This window comes from Lissotriton vulgaris, chromosome 6 (assembly GCF_964263255.1).
Source record: "Lissotriton vulgaris chromosome 6, aLisVul1.2, whole genome shotgun sequence".
NCBI lineage: Eukaryota > Metazoa > Chordata > Amphibia > Caudata > Salamandridae > Lissotriton > Lissotriton vulgaris.
The window spans coordinates 1,236,080,852-1,236,102,598 of NC_141694.1; the positions used below are offsets into that span (position 1 = coordinate 1,236,080,852).

At 45.9% G+C, this 21,747-nt stretch overlaps 1 protein-coding gene across 2 annotated transcripts in view; it reads left to right on the forward strand.

Moving 5' to 3' along the window:
• Nucleotides 1-21,747, forward strand: part of REV3L (REV3 like, DNA directed polymerase zeta catalytic subunit) — a 1,049,196-nt gene that overhangs the window by 887,008 nt on the left and 140,441 nt on the right. For both annotated transcript variants that reach the window (XM_086927335.1, XM_086927334.1), the window contains exon 29: nucleotides 6,909-7,099. In XM_086927335.1, the coding sequence (XP_086783461.1) occupies nucleotides 6,909-7,099 (191 nt within the window). The remainder of the gene's footprint in view (nucleotides 1-6,908; nucleotides 7,100-21,747) is intronic.

A 21,747-nucleotide genomic window follows, 5' to 3' on the forward strand; every position in this document is an offset into this window, starting at 1 on the left:
TCTCGCAATGGCCGCTATCTCTGCCTCATATCACCGCATGCACTGTGACTGAGTCATCTTCTGTCTAGCCTGGACTCTGGGGAATGTGCAAGGGCTGCTTAGTTTCTTTCTCGGTCTCCTCTCGTGTACCCTCCTCTTTGTGCGTGTCTGCTTGTTTTCCCTCTCTTCTCCAGCTTCTCCTTCCCTCTCTCTTCGGGCTCTTCTTATAAACATGTCTCCCGCTCAGGCTCTTCTCTTTTCTCCCTCTCTCCACCTTCTCTAAAGCCTCCTTTCCTCTCTTTGTTTCTCGTTTCTCCCTTTATTCTTGTCCCGCTTGTTCCTTGCTCATTCCCATGATCCCCTTCTTCTCACCAACTCTCCCTTTACCCCTCTCTCTCCCGTGGTTCTCGCTATGTCCCTCCCTGGCCCTTTCTCCATTAATCCTATTTTTCTTTCTCCTCCTCTACTTACTGCCTCCCCTTTCTCTTTTCCCTAGACCTCCTTAATTTCTCTTCAGTTTCCTCTTTCCCTCCTTACTCTCCTACGGATTGCCCTCTTCCTTCTGCCCCTTCTCATTTTCTCACTTCTCTTCTTCTTTCTTCTCTCCCCCTTTCCCTCTTGCCTCAATACCTCCTGTTTCTCTCCCTCTTGCCTTCTCCAAGGTCCCTTCCCGACTCCCCCTCCTGGTTTTGCAGAAATTTAAAAAAATGCTCTGTGTGGAGAAAAGGTTCAGGTTTCTGCTGTGATGTCAGCAGAACTGTTCACCGGGCCGCGGGGTTGTTTGTGGCTTTCCGCACTAAGGGTCCAGTGAGTGTTAGTGCACGTGTTATGGTGCTAGTGTGGCTGCCAGACAGTTGTCGTTCAGTATAAAAAAAATTAACCTGCCACTTATGGTTAGGGGTGTAAGAACCATGTGGATCCCCTTCATGCACATAGTTTAGTGCACTGATCCTGATGGCATAAAGCAAAAATGGCAACTTGAGAAGTGGCACTTCGAAGTTGGCATTTTGTACTTTGACGTTTCTGGTTAAGGACAATGCTTAAAATGCAAGCATGTTTTGAAAACATTTTTAAAAGAAATATAGCAAGTTAAATGTATATAGAAGACCGCTTTGACACTCACGAATTCTTTCACGAATCCAAACTCTCTCTCGACGTTTCACTCTTCCTCGTTTTTTCCGACTCCCATTCAGCTTTTCATGTTTTTGTTTGTACGCAAATAAATGTAGTGTATCACCCCTACTTATCTTGTAGCCTTTCTTAATTTCTTATCCTGAAGCTGAATTAAGGACTTTTCACATGCGTTCACATACCGCCCCTCTCCTCCTCCCTCCCCACCAGCCTGGTATAATTCCTTCCTCTATTGAAAATTAGAGGGCTTAAGAAATGGCTAAAATCCTTTTCCGGCTCAGCTTTTCATCCGTTTTTCCGAGTCTAAAAGTGTGGCTTTTGAGTTGGTTGGACTTCGTTGTTAGTTTCATTCTCCTCTCTCAATTAAATCTGAGGAAAATTTTCAAATGAGTTCGAATCCCATTGCCCTCTGCCTTTCACCTTGATAAAAGGAGTGGCTTTTCACTGTAAAGGGTAGCTACTATTTACCAACGCACTAATAGAATGTCAGCGTAGCCTAGTCTGGCAGTGATGTCTCTGCTGCTGAAAATCAACGGGGGAGAGGGGTGCGCTGACACCGGAACCGAGAAGGGGGCTGTCCTTCCGGTGCACCTACGTAAGAGGATGTTGAAAATATGATTTGGGAAAAGAGACATTTTAAATTCATCCTCTGACGCTCTGTAAATAATATCTCCTTTAATATTTCGGAGATTGCACAGCTCATTTTAAAAGCTCAAGAAATACAGTGATGTATGTATATATAGATGTTTAAGTGCACAGCACTTGAATGCACACTTTTTTTTTTTTTTTTAAAACCTTTATTTGTAGACAAGGTGCACACAGCTATTCAGCCGAACATCCCGGAGGCACGGCAGCAGGATTAGAGACCAGAACTATTGCGGCACACACAATTTTGCTCAGGCTGAGTGAGGTTAATTTTAAATTTTACAACAGGATAGTTACCGTTAAAAGAAATGAATTTCAATATAATAACAAAAAGAGCAGAAAACAAGAAAGAAGGGTGGGATCAGTCACAGAATATAAATCATATATCTATCGGCATCTTTAAGGGGGGGCCAATCAGTATACGCGTGCAATCAAACACTAAGCACACCCGGCCATTGCCCGTACACGGAGAGGCTTAATGAAAAACATTCATGGGCGAAACCCACGGTCAAACGTCGAGAATTCGAAATCAGGTAATGCACTGCACCGATCCCAGAACCCAGAAAGAAGGGAAAGGAACAGAGAGTCAAGTTAAACTAATGAAGAAAAAAGGCCATAGAAACAAGAGACGGAAAAACAATAATACCCCATCCCCCCCCCCCACCCTGCACCCCTGCAAATGGCTACGGCCTAACCCCCTAGCAGCGTGCCTGTCGCCCAGCATCCCAAAACCCGAAATATAGCGAGAAAAGGGAAATATATAAAGATGGAAAAAGGAAAGGATAGGAGAAGAAAAAGGACGGAGGAGGAGAAAAATCACATTCGCCCTCGGTCCCCTTACCCCCCCCCCTGCGGCGCACAGTCCCAGTTCTAAGTATAGCAATTATGTAAGCAAGTTATTGAAAATAAAGCCCAGGGAAGGCGTCCGACACCGCCCCACCACCCGTAAGCAACAAAATGGCGGATCCCCCGAACTTCACACACCCCCAAAGTCGAGATCTACAGCAATCTCACCCTTGGCCCCTCCGAATGTTCACAATGAGTTCAGCCAACTGCACCAGAACGTATCCAGGAAAAATCAAAGTTCCCGCCAGTCTGTGGACCTGCATAGGGAGTCCGATCAAGCACCTCAGTCCGTCATGATCCGCCGCCGCCATGACACTTGCCGTTTTCCAGCCAAAATACGACCATGTCGATCTCGAACTCAGGTCAAAGTCAAAACATTCGAGTGATGTTCGCAGCATCCGCCGGGTCGTATTAGCCGTAGGCTCAGGAGAAGAGAAGACTACAAACACATCAGTGGACGGATGCGCCGATAATGGCGGGCGTCTCTCTGAGACAACAGTTCTATTAGCACACAGTGTTCCAGGTGATAATTGCGAGGTTTCGACATGAAGGGAGTCTCGTTTGGTAAGTACCGGGAATAGCGTAGACATAACAGCCAGCTCAAGGGCACCAGGCAGGTCAGGGTCCTCGCACGATCGGGAAGTTTCGGTGACATCCGCAATCGTCTTCTGGTGGTTAGAGGCCATGAAGGATCGCAGCTCCTTAATGGCGGCCATCACGATCCTCAAAGACGGCTCTTCATTACCCCGCACCGCCTCCACACGGTCAGCTCCAGACATTTGAGTGCACTTCGGAGCACCCGATTCCCCCGGGGACCGAAGTGCAGGTCGGACAGGCGGGGATTGGAGGCTCGCTTCCGAACAGTGACGGGGCTTCTCGGGCGGGGGCACCAGACCGGCGAGGGGGCCAGCTGCCGGGAAGGGAACCCCCGACCTCTCAGCCACCTTCAGGATACGCACACCTCCGCAGTGTGCACAGGACCGCAGGCACCTCACCAATATAGTGATGGGAAACACTCCAGGTCAATCATCCGGACCACGTCTGGGGCACCCAACCGCCGCTGCCGCCCAGTAACCCGGCTGGGTCAGTAATCGAGGTCCCGGCTTACAGGCAACTCTGGGCCAAGATCTTTCACACGGCACAATTCCGCCGATCTGGGTGGGAAAGTTCTCGGGACCACACCGCCAGTGTCAGCAAAGATTACCCCGCACGGGGGTGAGGTGCGAAAGCAGGATATATGTCAGGATCTTCAAGCAACAGGCGGAGGTCGACGGAGCCGAGAGCTTTTGCGGCCATCTTCGTTCGTCGCTAGGCTCCTCCCCCTCGAATGCACACTTTTTGGTGCAACAAATGATGTGAGGTTGTTTTTTTAGCGCTATACCTGCTGCAAACTCATTTTATCCTTCGAATGAAAGGCTTGTGTGAGGGCCCCAAGAGCCTGGATCGTGCCTAGCGCACCTCTGTGCTCGCGGCGGTACTAAAGTTATTTCAGAACGCAGCCCCCCATCCTTTTTAGGTCGGTAAATTCAGCACCATTAAAGTGAACGATAATAACACCTGAACAATTCCAGCGCCTAAAAAGGGCAGACGCATACTATGAAACACTCCACCTCATGCATTGTTGTATTATAGTCTAAAATGCTTAAAAGGTCCCAAAGGCAAGACCTATTGGCTATGCCAAGGCTTGTTCGGTCTGCTTTTGAAATCGCTTTCATTAAGTCCTTTCTAGGATACTTCCTTGCTTTAAGTCGACTAATCATATCTTCTTTGGTTTTGTTGTATCGACTGACTGTACTGCTGTTTCTCTTGGCCCTCAATAGTTCGCTATAGGGTATACTCCAGCAAAATATGTGTGTGTGATAATGAATTGGGGATTGTTTGGGTCCATTTGGACACCCAAGTGTGTTCAGTACAACATGATAACTTTATCTAGACTTAGGAAATGCCACTTTTACCAAGCTGGCTATGCCAACCAGCACCTGCTCCCTTCCAGGTCTCCCTCCAGGAAATGTTTGGGAGCAGATCACCAGCTCATTTCTTTGTCCATCGTAGGTTATTCGTTCTGGAATTAATCCTGTCCATCACCCATTTCCTGTGTCGTTGTTGGTTCCCCAAAGCAGTGGGAACAGGTTTGGAGGACAGCCTGATTGCAGTCTACAAAAGCTGCTGGGTCCTATCAAAACTGGTCAGACTTGCATCTCTTGGCTTCCGATCCCATGGAAACTGGAAGCAGGAAAGATTCAAATTTCCAGGATTGGGGGGGAGTATTAGAATTTTAAATAATGCAGGTCTTGTAATTAACCGTGACTTCCCATTTCTGTGTGTTTGGGGATGTATGTTTTATTTTTATAGCTCAAACCAAGGGTCAAAGGTAAGTGTACAGTCAACGTGATTAGAAGGACAGCTGGTTTCTAGAAGTGGGACTGGACTGTTACTTCATGATGTAATGTTCTTCTAAGAGATGTCTGTTCAGTTAAATTGGGCTAGAGTTGTAGCAGCCCTGATGGATATAGGGAAGCAGTGCAAGATCCTGGGTGAATAGATTCAAAGGGACTGTTTTCTTGTGTGTTCTTGTTTCTCTAATCTGATGGTGTTCCACCTGAGGGTGTGCAGAGAGCCCCTAGAAATGGTGAGCATGTCTGCCAGATAGATAGGATTTCTGGTTGTGATGTCTTTGTTGGTGTTGCTATTGGTTTTCCAGATATACAGGCCAGCAATGGTAGCCAGTGGCGTTCGCTTGGGGATTTGCTTTTGTTTGCTTACAAATACTAAATTAAGGAAAAGGTCCTTCTAAAACAAATACTATTTAGTTAAAGTACACCTGTAGCACTTGCTGGTGAAAAATATGAGCAAACCTTTGTAACAGAAATTGGAGGCATGTAAAATGGGTCGAAAAAATTGCAAATCAGACCTTGACCAAGATACGGTTGGCCACTTGAGCTAAAGTGATAATAGAACCCACATGTAAGCCAGTGAGACCTTGTGTGGACCATAGTTCACACCTTGAGCCTTTTGACACATGTGTGACTGGAAGTATCCATGTATGAGTCAGACCAGATGGTTTTGTGCTTCACTAGGCAAGAGGTACATTTTGCAAGGCTAAAGGTGTCCTCACTGTAGGGGCAATATGATGAATCTTATTACAATTTGCAAGTAAGGGGAAATTAATTCATAGCTTCTTCCTCCAGTATGTGCTGCTTAAGCTACAACAAGTAGAGTGAAGATTAAGTAAATAATGTACCACTAAATATCTGCGAAGCTACTTCTGCTTTTCATTACTGCAGCCTCCCTTTACTGAAACGTATCACACAAAAAAGGCACTACCATTGTCATTGTAAATGAGAAAGAGCTACATCTTTGCATTACTAGGTATACCTCTTCCCATATCCCATCTTTACCTTATTCTACCTTCATTAGGGAATAGAGGTATGCTGTAAGTTCACAAATATTATCTTTTTATTCTGTAGGAGGTTGGTAATTCACCCACTCCTGCTATATATCACGTGGCTAATACCAAATCCGCTATTGATGAATATATAAATATGTCTTAATGGGAGATCCTTTTATGAGTAGAAAGATCCCTGTAATTTCAGTTGTTACCTTTATTGTGATGCTGAATGTAGTGTGCGAGTCAAACTGTAGAAATAAGTCTATTTCGTAGAATCTCTCTAGCGCTTTTGCCAAAGTGCTTATAAAAATGTATTTCTCAATATAATAGCATCCAGGCTAAAATAATACAATACAACATTAATAAAAATGCATTGATTAAAATGGTTAAAGTTACACTCTCTTAATACCTCCTCACAAGAAGAGAAAGGGCAACAAAGTGACAAACGGATTTCCAGCTTTAGATGAAACAAAGATCCCTAGAACATGGAAATAGCTGCCATCTGTAGATGGGATCTGCAGCCCGATAGTGGTGTGGACACGTGCTTTGTTGTGCAGTCAGACAGAAACAGTGGTTTGAAAAACACAAAGGCAAAGCAAGTCACTTACTTGCACTTGGCGAAGCCCAGAAAAGATCACTGGTGCATCAGCAGGGGATGAAGAAAACCCCCAGTTGTAGAGCAGATGCCTGGTTTGTATATGTGCCTTTGCAGATGAGTGTCCGCCAACTGCACAGTTATGTGTATAGCCTACATTTTTTATATTTAAATCAGGATTTTAAAGTAGCAGAAATATTACACCCATTATTGACAAGCTAACTCCTCACCCTGCTGCATTTTGATTTCTGTCATTTATAACTATTAGACATGTTTACCAAGACAATTGATTCTCCCCTAACTGCTTTTTATTCTCCCCTTCAGATTCTTGAGCGTTCAGTTAAGCTGCTGTTTGAAACACGCGACATAAGTCAGATCAAACTTTATGTCCAGAGGCAGTGTTTGAAGTTGCTTGAAGGCAAGGCCAGCATGCAAGACCTGATATTTGCTAAGGAATATAGAGGCAGTTCCTCTTACAGACCTGGAGCCTGTGTGCCAGCACTTGAGATTACAAGGTAAGGGCAAGTGTGCACATGCTTGTATTTACTTTCAATCAGAGACTTGACTTCTGTGGCAGATGCACAGATCAGTGGTGTATGTTCGAGGCATATGAGCTGCAGAATTAATACTGTTGGGCTCGGATGTTTGCACCTTGTTGTCTTGGAAGAAGTCTTTGTAGTCAAGAGATGGGTGACTCCTCACTTGGACGATAGTGTGCATGAGGATCGACTCCATCTCTAGATTGTTTTTTTCCTCCATCAGGTTCGGATGTAACTTCAGCGCTCCGGTTTGGGACTGTGTTTTCAGACCTCTGCCACGCGCAAAACATCACACATCTACGGTATTGTTTCGTTCACGTGCCTTGGCACGATAACTTAAGAATCCCCCGGTTCCGGTCATTGACGCGGGCCGCTGGGCCGATCGACGCCATTCGGGCCTACAGCTCATGGAAAGGACTCCATTTAATAAATGCCCCCTGGGTGGAGCTAAATTTCCACACAACGACCATCACAAGGTCTGCAACCTTTGTCTCTCGCCTGAACACGAAGAAAAATATTGCCAGGCCTGCGCCTCTTTTCGATCCAAGAAAACTATCCACGATCGCCGGGCTCGACAACACGTCATGGCGCAATGATCGGCAACGGTGCCAGAAGATACCTTCAATGAAGGCCCGACGTCCCAGAGGCAGAGGATTCAGAGGAGCTAGATATCATATCCGAGGCCGATGACGACAACTCCAATGACCATATCTCTACAGGTCAACGAGTGAGTACAACTGCCCCAGACCCTACCCCACCCAAAAAAAAGGCTCCAGTCAAAGGTTTGCCTGAAGGCCTTAGTCGAGATCGAAAGAACACTTCAGAAACCCCGCCCCCGGGCCCAGCTCCGAAGACAAAAGAAAATCCTTCCGGCAGCTCGGGACCGAGCAAGCCACAAATCAGTGCCCCAAAAACACCATTTGTACCGAAAACAGGAACATATCCCGCTGTTGCTAAGAAGACCTCCGAGCCCAGTACTTAGGCACCAAAAAACCAAAAGGCCTCGGAACCGAAGACACCTCAGAAACCTTCGGATCCGAAAAGGTTTTCGGACTCGACGCCGAAGGACATAAAAACAACTTCAAAGGCTCCAGACAAACTTAAACCACGTCCCCGAACCGAAAAAAATCTGCTCTGAAAGCCCATGCCTATGAGGAGGAACTGTTTCTACCAGATCCCATCGATCCAAAACAGAAAACACTGCATGTGGACCCTAAAACAGGCCATATTATCTGTACCCCCTCCAGCAAAAGAAAATTCGACACCCCACACATTCCTGAGGTGCCTGTGAAGAGAAAAGACTATGCAACTTCACCAATTAGACCCTCTTCTCCTGTTCTTCCTACTGAGTCTTTCTCTCCTCCAAAGTCTCCTATACTTCCTCCATACTCAGCAGCACCACAGGATGATGATGACTTAGGGGGTGGGGGTGGAAATAATGACCCCTTCAATGATCATGATGATGACACTGCATACCACAGGACACATGGGATGACTACAGTCACCCTGTAGATTCTCCAGCCCTTCCTGATCTGGAGTCATACCCAACCAGACCATCTCCCCCAGATGACAACATTAGCTTTAGTCAGCTCATTGATAGGGCTGCCCAATATCATGGCATGCAGATGCATTCCGACCCCACAGAGGAGGACTTCCTCGTACACACTTTTGCACAGTCACAAAGGACAGTACAAACATTACCCATGCTTAAAGGTGTCATTAAACATGCTCCAGACATCTTCAAAGACCCTGTCAGGACCAGGATTCTCAATCCTCGGATTGATAAAAAATATAAACCTGCCCCTAATGATCCCACCTACATTAAAGGTCAACTCCCCTTAGATTCCCTGGTAGTGACCAATGCTAGGAAGCGGGCCAATTCCCAAACATCCGGTGATGCCCCACCTCCAGACAAAGAGTCAAAACTGCTAGACTCTTCCGGCAAACGAGTTGCCTACCAAGCATCTAATCACTGGAGGATAGCTAATGCACAAGCATTGCTTGCCAGATACGATAGGGCTCACTATAACGAGCTTGAGGACCTAATGCAGCATTTGCCTGGCCAATACAAGGCCAAAGCCAATGATTTAATTCAAGAGGGCAAGTTAATGGCAAATGCATCCATTAAATGTGCCCTCGATGCAGCAGACACTGCATCTCGATCAATCAACACTAGTCTGTTATTACGAAGACATGGATGGTTGTGCATTTCTGGCTTCAAACAAGAAGTACAAACTAGTATCTTCAATCAGTCGTTCAATCAGGAAAACCTTTTTGGCTCAACTGTAGACACAACATTAGAAAAAAAGAAAAAAAGACACTGAGACTGCAAAATCTATGGGTGCATTACAGTCTCCGTCTACATGGGGCTCCTTTTGTCGCTCCTTTTATAGGGGTGCATCCAAAAACCTCAGTACAGATACTGCTTCCTCCTCCTACAAAAGTCCCACACAAACATCCCTCAAAAAGGAATATTTCAGAGGTGGGTACAGGGGAAATAACAAAGGGAGAGGCCGAGGTAACAATACTCACACCTTCCCCACTAACAAACAGTGACTTCCCACCACTCCCTCCAAACCATTACACTCCGGTCGTAGGCAGACCCGTCACAGTTCCTACCTGTTTGGAATTCCATCACTACAGACAAGTGGGTAAGACAAATTATCCAGTATGGTTACTGCCTGGAACGTACTGCAACTCCCCCAAACATCCAACCCAAACAGCATCCAATGTCCACAGAACATCTAACGCTCCTCAAACAGGAAGTTCTCTCACTGCTTCAAAAGCATGCAATAGAACCAGTTCCCCTGGAGCATCAAGGCATGGGAGTTTACTCCATATATTTTCTAATCCCCAAAAAGGACGGTACTCCCAGACCAATACTAGACCTCTGACTTCTCAACTTCTACATACAGTCAGATAACTTTCATATGATCACTCTTCAACAAGTGCTTCCACTACTTCGACAAGGCGGCTTTCTTGCAACATTAGATCTCAAGGATGCCTACTTCCATATTCCCATACACCCTACTCAGAGGAAAGATCTAAGATTCACAGTGGACGGCCAACACTATCAGTTCAAGGTTCTCCCATTCGGGGTAACCACAGCACCCAGGGTCTTCACAAAGTGTCTTGCGGTGGTAGCTGCACACTTGCGAAGACAGCAAATCCATGTGTTTCCATACCTGGACAACTGGTTGATAAAAGCCAAGTCACACAGTCAGTGTGTTCATCACACTCACCAAAAATTCTACTGCTACACCACTTGGGGTTCACATTCAACCAAGCCAAGTCACATCTACAGCCCTCCTACCTGCATCAGTATCTAGGGGCCACCATAAACACTTCCAAAGCTCTAGCATACCCCAATCCAGCCGGATAGCAAGTATAGCAACCCTTGTCACAAAATTTCAACCACAACACTCCCTTCCAGGTCGAGTGTTGATGCCACCGGACGAGAGCTCCTCCACTGAGCTCCTGGGTTAGGGATAACCTTATCGGTCAATATACCTGTACAACCCTGCCATCCATCGCCCTCCTTCGCCCTGCTGCCATCCAACAGCATCATACAACAATACAGTGCAAATTTGACCTTGCAGCCCCGCGCAGTCCAGCTGTCATGGACCCCTCTCACCTCAACTAGGACCGTCGACCATTGTCCAGAAGTGCTGGCCACGTGATGAATCCGTTGGATGTCTCACTGCTGTTGGATACCTCACTGCTGCGGACGGATGGAGCCCCCAGCCGATCGCTGCTCCCTGAATCCAGCCTACATTGACTGAAGTGGACTGTGGGGGTACCGACCGAAGATGTTTGCCCAGCCTTCAGACAGTGGTGAGTCCGAGGAACAAGAAGACCTGCCGTGCAGCTGCTAAAAAGAGGAAGACACCAACTGATTTGGCCCCAGCCCTACAGGCCTGTCGTCCCTCGAATCTGCTACTGCTAAACCCTGGCATCTCCAGTGGTCAGCAACCTCAAAAACTCCGGAGGACCTGACTGCCTTGTGACTCTGACTACCTGGGTCTCCCACGAGCAGTGGTACTGCTCAAAGCAAGTAACAAGCCCTGGCATCAGCCCAGAACCGCAAACTCTGCACCCGCCAAGCCTGGTCTGTGCTGGAGTGAATCAAGACCCTGAGGATGTCCCTCCGGCGATTCTGACCTGGAATCCAGTGCCCAAGGACCCTCTTCGGCGACCCCGACGACACCTGCAGCCTCAGGACAAAGGACCCCTCCAACCGTGACCAGCAGGGGATTCCCGACCTCAAAAGACACCACTGCACCCGGCGCCCCCTGTGCCCAACTCCTGGGTGCCTACCTATCCTCCAAGATCCCAACTTACCCCTCGAAGTGCTGGCCGCTCCGGAAGATCCTCCGTCCCCGAGCCTGCAGCCTTTGTTCCCTTTTCAAGATCTCCATTGAATAACATTGAGCGCCCGATGACTCAAAAGCACCCTGCACCCAGCCGCCCGAGTGCCTCTGGCAGTGCAACCTTTGTCCTATCCGACTTCCCCATTTGCCCTGAGCAAGTGACCAGGAGCCCAGCTCCCTCAGCCGCGTGGCCTGCTAGCCACCAGCCACCAACCGAAGGCCCCCTGCCTCTCATTGGATTACATTGGGCCTAACTACCTGTGCACCTGGCTGCCCGGGTGCCGCTGAGGGTGTGCCAACCTTCCTGCTACCGCAGTAAAAGACTGTTCGAGGCATATGGGCTGCAGATGGTACATTATGAATAGATGAATAGATCGCCATCTGGTGTTGGGCTCGGATGATTGCACTTTGTTTTTCTCTTGGAGAGTCTTTTGTCTCTTGGTGACTCCTCCCTTGGTTGGTAGTGCGCATGGGCATCGGCTCCATCCTTAGATTGTTTTTTTCCGCCATCGGGTTCGGATGAAGGTCGAGACGCTCCAGATCAACTTCACAAGAAAGTGATTTTCGGCGCGTATTCCCTTTCCAATTCGACGGTATTGTTATTCGAACGCGTTCTTTTCCATTCCGACGCGTTACTAATTCAAAATAGAAGAGAAAAACTTGGATCTACGTCGAAGAACAGGAGGCCTTTCTCGACGCAGTCAAGCCCGGAGTCCATGGAAAGGACTCCATTCAAAAAATGTCCAACGTGTGGTGCTAAGTTCCCACACAAGGACCTACACGAGGTGTGCAACTTCTGTCTATCGCCTGAACACGAATCCAGGGACTGCGAAGCCTGCGCAGCATTCTCCTCCAAGCTAACGATTAGAAATCGTCGAGCTCGAAGACACGAGGTTTCCAGAATGCAGGCGGAAGCGATCCCGGAGCTGTTCGGAGACGAACAAATCGAGGAAGAAGAGGACCAGTCGGGGTCGGAAGGGGACCAGTCGGAGGTTGAAGAACTCATCGAGCAACAAACCGTGAGTGACGACGTCCCCTTACCGAAAAAACGACCCCGCCCTCGGGCCCGGTCAAACCGCTGAAAAAAGTTTCCGACGCCCCGCCCTCGGGCCCGGCAACGAAACCGAAACTGAAACCGAAACACTCGGACTCCCACCATGTCGGATCCGAGAAAAGGGCGACATCGACTTCGGCACCGAGGCTACATACAAAGGAGAGCTCGGGATCGAAACATTCCATGTCGAAACATAAATATGACTTATCGCCCAAGAGACACTCGATACCAAGAAAGTCGGAATCGAGCAAACATTCGGTGTCGAAAACAACAAGATCTGACGATCGAAAACAAAAGCACCTCTCGGAACCAGGACCCTCGGTACCGATTCAGGAGCAACAGACAGATCCCAAACAAAAGATCTTGTTTATTGATCCACAAACTGGGAAAGTGGTCACGAAGAAGAGAAAGAGTGAACAGTCAGAAGATAAACCTCTTCCTTCAAAAAAGAGAACAATGGGGACGAATATAACTCCTCCTGCTTCTCCTCGTCCTAGAGTAACACCCTCTTCTCCTATTCCTCACAATAGGCCAAATATTCCTACACCTTCCACACCAACACCAGCTACACCTCAGTCAGATGTAGACAGTGAGCTAGGGGAGGGAGAACCTCAAGGGGATGACGAAACTATCCCAGATGAGGAGGATCCATGGGAGAATTATGATGTAGGGTCAGATGAAGACAACGACCCAGAGCTATATCCCTCAAAGCCTTCACCACCTGATGATAACACAGGTTTTGTGCAGCTCATTAATAGGGCAGCAAAATACCATAAGGTAGATATACATACAGAACCTCAAATAGAGGATTTCTTGTTAGAGACTCTACCTAATGCACAGAGAACATCAGGTACTCTTCCTATGTTGAAAGGTCTTCTTACTCACACAGATGAGATATTCGAAAACCCAGTGAGAGCCAGGGTGTTAAACCCAAGAATTGATAAAAAATACAAAGCGGCTCCAAAGGACCCAATATTTATTAGAGGGCATGTACCGCTAGACTCGCTGGTGGTCTCAAACGCTCGTAAAAGAGCAAACTCATTATCTACAGGAGAGGCTCCTCCACCAGATAAAGAGTCAAAGTTAATAGATGCATCAGGTAAAAGAGTAGCATCACAGGCAGCGAATAGCTGGCGTATAGCCAATACACAAGCACTACTCGCACGTTACGACAGGGCACATTACGATGAGTTAGAAAAACTTCTTACACATCTCCCAAAGGAACATCAGAAGAAGGCAGACCAATTAATACAGGAAGGTAAAATAATAACAAATACTTCCATTAAATGTGCATTAGACGCAGCAGACACTGCAGCAAGATCGATTAACACTAGTGTCATGCTAAGAAGGCACGCATGGCTTAGAATCTCAGGATTCAAACAAGAGGTACAAACAGCCCTACTGAACAAACCATTTGATCAGAAGACATTGTTTGGATCAAGCACAGACGAGACATTAGAGAAAATGAAGAAAGATACGGAAACGGCTAAGTCAATGGGAGCATTGCAACAGCCAACACACAGAGGTTCCTTTCGTAGATCCACCTATAGAGGGGGCTCAAAGAACACAGGAACGAATCAGCAATCCACATCTTTCACACCAACATCACCCAGAGGTAATTCAAGAGGCAGTTACAGAGGTAACAACAATAAGGGAAGAGGCCGCGGAAATAATAATAACCGCAACGCCTCAACACCAAAACAGTGACTTCATAGAACTCCCCCCAGACCACATAACACCGGTCGGGGGACGTCTATCACAGTTCCTACCTGTCTGGGAAAACATCACGTCAGACAAGTGGGTGAGACAAATTATCCAACATGGTTATTGCCTAGAACTCACAGATACCCCACCAAACATCCCCCCCCAAACAGCGTCCAATGAGTCAGGATCATCTGACATTGTTAAGAGAAGAAGTGCTAGCACTTCTACAAAAGCATGCAATAGAGAAGGTCCCAAAAGATCAACAGGGCACAGGAGTATACTCTCTATACTTCCTGATCCCCAAAAAGGACGGGTCCCTACGACCAATATTAGACCTCAGACCTCTCAATGCTTACATAAATTCGGAGCCCTTCCACATGGTCACGCTCCAACAAGTACTCCCTTTACTGAAGAAAGGGGACTTTCTTTCTACACTGGATCTAAAAGACGCTTACTTTCATATCCCAATTCACAAAGCCCACAGAAAATACCTAAGGTTTGTGTTAGAAGGACAACACTATCAGTTCAAAGTCCTTCCATTCGGTGTCACAACAGCACCGAGAGTTTTCACAAAATGCCTAGCTGTGGTGGCAGCACACCTGAGAAGACAACAAATACATGTCTTCCCATACTTGGACGATTGGCTAATAAAGGCCAAGTCAAAGGAAGAATGTCTTCACAACACACAGAAGACAATTCAATTGCTGCACCACCTAGGGTTCACGGTGAACTACAAAAAATCACACCTGCAACCAAACCAGATTCAGCAATACCTGGGGGCTACAGTAGACACAGAAAAGGCAATAGCATACCCCAACCCAATCAGAGTACAGACAATGGTCGGGTTAATACAAAGATTTCAACCACAACACTCACTACCAGCACGAGTGTTTATGCAACTATTAGGCATGATGTCCTCCTGCATACTGCTAATACCACATGCCAGACTACAAATGCGCCCACTACAAGGGTGTCTAGCGACACAGTGGAATCAGGCTCAAGGTCAGATTACAGATCTGGTGTTGGTAGACGACCGGACGTATCGCTCTCTGAAGTGGTGGAACACAGAAAACATTTCCAAGGGACGGTCGTTCCTAGAGCCAATTCCACAAGTGATAATAACAGCGGACGCATCGCTCTCCGGATGGGGAGCGCATATGGACAGATACACAGTACAGGGAAAGTGGAGTGTGCAGCAAAAGAAACTGCACATCAACTACCTAGAGCTATTAGCAATATTTCTAGCACTAAAAGCTTTCCAAATGCAAATAACAGGCAAAGCAGTCCTGATCAGAACAGACAACATGACTGCAATGTATTATATTCAAAAACAGGGGGGGACACACTCTCTCCAACTGTCCAGACTAGCACAGGACATATGGAGATGGGCCATTCCTCAAAAGATCTACCTGTTAGCGGAACACCTACCAGGAGTTCAAAACCAAATAGCAGACATCCTAAGCAGACAGTCAGAACAAGTACACGAATGGGAGCTGCACGACCAAATACTACAGCCATTCTTCCAAAAATGGGGGCAACCAGAGATAGATCTGTTTGCCAATCATCAGAACGCAAAATGCAAAGAATTCGCATCCAGGTACCCACACCAAAGGTCCCAGGGCAATGCACTGTGGATAAATTGGTCCAACAGATTTGCTTACGCGTTCCCTCCTCTACCACTAATTCCATTACTGGTTCGGAAACTGCAGCAACATTCAATGACAATGATACTAGTGGCACCCACGTGGGCAAGACAGCCGTGGTTCACCACGCTGCTACAACTCTCACAAGTACCACATCAAAAGCTAAGGTTATTACCCATGCATCTTACACAGAACCATGGAGAAATAATGCACCCAGATCCCAAACAACTGAACCTAGCGATCTGGCTCCTGAGGTCATAGAGTTTGGGTATTTAGATTTACCACCAGAATGCATGGAAATCATTAAACAAGCAAGACGTCCTACCACCAGAGCATGCTATGCAGCAAAATGGAAGAGGTTTGCTATACACTGTAACAGTAAGCACATCAACCCTCTGGACGCATCCACTAAACAAATCATTTGCTATTTGTTACACTTACAGCAATATAACCTAGCATATACCTCTATCAGAGTTCATCTAGCAGCCATAGCGGCATACCTACAAAACAGACAACATCTGTCACTGTTCAAAGTACCAGCAATTAAAGCTTTCATGGAAGGACTCAAAAGAGTCATTCCACCAAGAAGACCACCTTCCCCAGTCTGGAATCTCAACATAGTGCTTACCAGACTAATGGGGCCACCATTTGAACCTATGCATAGGTGTGAAATACAATTCCTCACATGGAAGGTAGCCTTCCTCATAGCTATCACGTCACTTAGGAGAGTAAGTGAACTGCAGGCTTTTACGATTCAAGAACCATTTATGCAGCTACACCAAAATAAAGTGGTTCTTAGAACAAACCCAAAATTCTTACCGAAGGTTATTTCAGCATTCCACATCAATCAGTCAGTGGAATTACCGGTTTTCTTTCCAAAACCACAAACAGTAGCTGAAAGAGCCCTACATACACTGGATGTTAGAAGGGCCATATTTTACTATATAGAAAGAACACAAACTTTCAGAAAGACAAAACAGCTATTTGTTGCGTTTTCTCCCACACATAAAGGCAATCCTATCTCCAAAGCGGGCATTGCCAGATGGATTGTAAAATGCATTCAAATATGCTACTTAAAGGCAAAGAGAACATTAACTGTTCCTCCTAGAGCTCACTCTACACGTAAACTAGGAGCATCTATGGCATTTCTGGGAAACATTCCACTAGATGACACATGCAAAGCGGCTACCTGGGTTACACCGCACACCTTCACAAAACACTATTGTGTAGATGTGCACACAACACAACAAGCTAGAGTGGGACAAGCAGTATTAAAAACATTGTTTCAGACAGTTGCAACAGACACGGGCGACCACCGCTAGGGAGAGAACTGCTATATAGTCTATTCATAATGTACCATCTGCAGCCCATATGCCTCGAACGGAATATGCTACTTACCAGTATGCATCTGTTCTTGGCATAGAGGGCTGCAGAGTGGTACATGCCCTCCCAGCCTCCCCGGAAACCTGTGTCTGTTCCAACATTATCTTATTTAGATACACTTACATGGGCACTCTTATCTGTATTCTACTATACTACTCCATCTAACCCTACTATGGCAAAACAATCTAAGGATGGAGCCGATGCCCATGCGCACTACCAACCAAGGGAGGAGTCACCAAGAGACAAAAGACTCTCCAAGAGAAAAACAAAGTGCAATCATCCGAGCCCAACACCAGATGGCGATCTATTCATCTATTCATAATGTACCACTCTGCAGCCCTCTATGCCAAGAACAGATGCATACTGGTAAGTAGCATATTCCTTACCCCTTTGCTTCTCCCTCTCTGGACTAAAATTATCAACAGCTCTCTCCAACAAGGAAGCATACCTGACTCCCTCAAAGTTGGTCAGGTCACACCTCTACTAAAGAAACCTACAGCCGACCCCTCTGATCTCAACAACTACCGTCCCATTACCAATATTCCCACTCTCGCCAAACTGCTGGAAAAATGCGCACAACTACAATTGACTAAACACATTGAACAATTTGATCTCCTCAACCCTCACCAGTCAGGCTTCCGAGCAGGACACAGTACAGAAACTGCTATGACTCACATAATTGACGACGCACTTCAAATGCTAGACCAAAACGACACCTGCCTCCTCATCCTCCTTGATCTCTCTTCAGCATTCGACACCGTTAAACATGAGAATTTACTAGAACTACTAAACACAAGAATGGGTTTATCTGGAACTGTTCTCAAGTGGTTCACTTCCTTTCTTCACAACAGGTCGCAGAAATTCAAGAGCAACAACCTGATGTCCTCGCCAATACCCGTAACGCTAGGCATCCCCCAAGGATCCTCTCTATCCCCAACTCTGTTCAACCTAGTCATGGAACCTCTCACCACCTTGCTACAAGCATCCAATGTACACTTTCACATGTACGCCGATGACACCCAACTTTATCGCAAATTACAGTCCCCCAAAGACATCTTGCTCCTGAACTCAACGATCAGATGCACCCAATCCTGGCTTGCCGATAATCATCTCAAACTCAATGCCCTGAAAACAGAGTTCCTTCTGATCTCACCTCCAGCGAAGATCTCCACCACTCAAATTTGGCTTAAACACCTAACCGCACTCAATGTCCAACCCACCATCGTGGACTCAGCAAAATATCTAGGCATAACACTCGACACCAATCTCAACATGCAGCAACATATCAGCAAGGCAACAAAGGGAGCGAACTTCCAGATCAATACTCTGAGGAAACTTAAACCCTTCCTCCCAGCCAAAGACTTCCAAACTGCAGTACAAGCACTAGTCATCCCTCGAATTGAATACGGCAGCATCACCCTCTGCGGACTCCCCCTAACTACAACCGCACCCCTAAGAGCTTCTCTAAACACTGCAGCGAGACTCATCACTGGGTCAAAAAAGCACTCCCATATTACCCCTGACTTGAAATCCCTGAACTGGCTGCCTTTTGAAGCCAGAATACATCTGAAAATCGCCTGCATGACACACAAGGCGGTACACCTAAACGCACCCGGATACCTCGCTCAGAAACTGACAATCTCTGGAGGAGCTAGAAACACTAGAGGCACAAACAATCTTCTGTTGAAACCTCGAAGATTCCCGAAGGAAAAAACATATAAGCGCTCCTTCTCAGGAATGGCGCCTAGGATCTGGAACTCACTCCCGCCTGAAACCAGGCTTATCTCTTCCACTACACTCTTTAAAAATGAAGTAAAAGCTATCCTCATGGCTAAATACACTTGAACTATTATCTCGAACACTGTTAATACTCTGCACCGATCTGTACTACATGTTTGACCCCTTTGATTATTTGTATTAGTTGTCTTATTACTCACATGTTTGGCTTTGTAGCCACCTATTTGTACTGTTTGACCTATTGATTTATCTGTCTGACTATGCTCCCTCATGTACTTCTCTTTGTAAAGCGCTCTGATATCTGCAAAGATCTTGTCCGCGCTATATAAAACTTTCAAAATAAATAAATAAATAAAATAAAACTGTACCTATCCGACCCTGGGAGACCCTGGAGTCTATGCCCAGTACCTTAACTCCACCAGTGGAGTAGTCACCTGAAAGCAGATAACTCTCTTTCCTTCCATAGGCTAACATTGACTGGTTTTCACTGACATTTCTTCTAAGGGTGGAGTTTTGAAACTTTGAAATATTCATCTAAAATCAGCCGAATAACGAAATTTGAAATACTCACCTGTGCAAAGGAGAGACGCCAGTACTGTACCTTTTAGCCCAGTACTGAACCACAAAAGTAATCCTAACTGTACTTACCAGTAACTTGAATTTTCTTCCATAGGAAACCATTAACTGTTTTTCTCTGAAATTTATTCTAAGTGTCGATTTTTGCAAACTAGAAATATTCTTTAAAAATCGTACTAAATACTAAAACGTAATTAGTTATCTGTCTTAGGTAGAGCTCCCAGTGCTGAACCTAGGAGTCCAGTATTGGGTTACAAAAGTAACGAGAACCTACTTTACCTGTGACTTGAATTTCCTTCCATAGGACAACATTGCTAGTTTTTCACTGAAAAGTTTTCAAGTGTCAACTTTGAAAATACATTGATATTCTTTAAAAATCGCAACTGTAACCAATACGCTTTTACTTAACTGTTTACAGCTTAGGTCCCGGGACTGAATCCAGGATCCAGTCCTGTGGTTAGAAAAGTAATATTTTTAAAGTAATCAACTGCATTTATGTAGAAAAACCCATTGAGCTCAATGTTAAATTGTGTTTAGAATTGTGTTGCCTCTTGCAACCACTGTAGCTATTGAACTTACAAAGTCAATTGCCTTTCTGCAAAGTAATTACCTAAAATATCTCATATTGAGAAAAAAGTACGTTTTGATACCGGTTGGTTCTAAAATAAAACAATTATATCTTTTTGAGGTAAAAACAATTGGCCTAGAGTTCAGTTCTTGAGTGTGTGAAACCTTTTGCTGACTGTGTGTGTACAACAAATGCTTTACACTGTCCTCTTATACTGCCTTACTGCTCTACCAAGCTACCACTTTAGAGAGTAAGGTCATATCTGACTTTAGCCTCTGTTATACCTCTGGAGACTGGGGACTCTATACACACTGTACCTTACTTTGACCCAGTATATATAGAGCCACTTTCTTACATTGGTGGATCAGCAGTGGGATACAAACTTGCATTTGTTGGACTACTTGGTTATCATCTGATCACACAACAGAACTTATAAATTGCCTTTAGAATTCTGAAATCGTTTTTTCCGAAATACTAAAAGGCTTGTCAGGGCCTTGCTTAAGTCCCTTTAGAATTTTAGGAAAATAAAAGTCATTATAGTCAAGGGTAGAGGGTTAGAACTGCCAGGTTAGAATGTCTTAACAGAATCCAGCTATTAGTGAAGATAACACCATGGACCTGGTTGAGGAGCTCGACCTCACACCTTACTTACACTTGTCTTTCAAGGAATTGAGGTCCTTATGCAAAATTAAAAATATACAAATGAGATCCGCGTGTATGCCTGTTGAATGTGTGGGGGAAGAATGATCCGACGCGTCAGGGGCAGCAGTGGGTAACAGTGGGGGTCATGGTTGCCAAACGGGATATAGCGCAGAAATGGGGAGTAGCAGAAACACCGACTTTGACACAATGGTGCAGGACTATGGACAGACTTATGGTGGTTGAGCGAGCAGTGTACAGGATGAGAGCCAACCCTCGCAAATGGAATAAGATCTGGCAGCCCTGGAAAAGTTATAGGGGGGGGATCTGTGCGAACATCTTCCTGAAGAAGATATTGATAGTTCAGGGGACGAGGAGGAGACGGACGAATATTACTCTTGGAGGTTATCGCGAAGGGTCGGGAGGGGGTCTGGGTTACGAACGTGTCTGATTGCCTGTAGGACTTAGGGACAAAAGGAGATAGGATAGACGCCCGGGGACATCCACTAGCGTGAGATACTGAATATACATTGATACTGATACAAGCAGATAACTAATCTTACTGAGTCTAAAGTTGTGTTAAGACATAAATAAAAGTAAGACGATTCAGATTATTCACAAATTATTAAACTGCCTTACGTAAATTGTCGATATATTGCTGCCGGACTGGAAGGTTGTCGGCTTAAGAGCTGTGTAACAACGAAGGTGAACTATTATGTGAAAGACAACTGGCCTCCAGGTTGTAAAAAGAATGCAATGTACATTTGGCAACTGCTAATAAAGTCTTACAACCAAAAAAAAATAAAAATACAAATGGGCCTGCATCCAACCAAACAAGGGCCCCAGGAGCTCCTGGCTGAGTATGCTAAAAGCCACTCCTCTGAACATGGTGATGACCAGCCAGAAGTAGGAGAGGTGTCAGAGGAGGAGGAAAATAGCCCCCCCCCCCC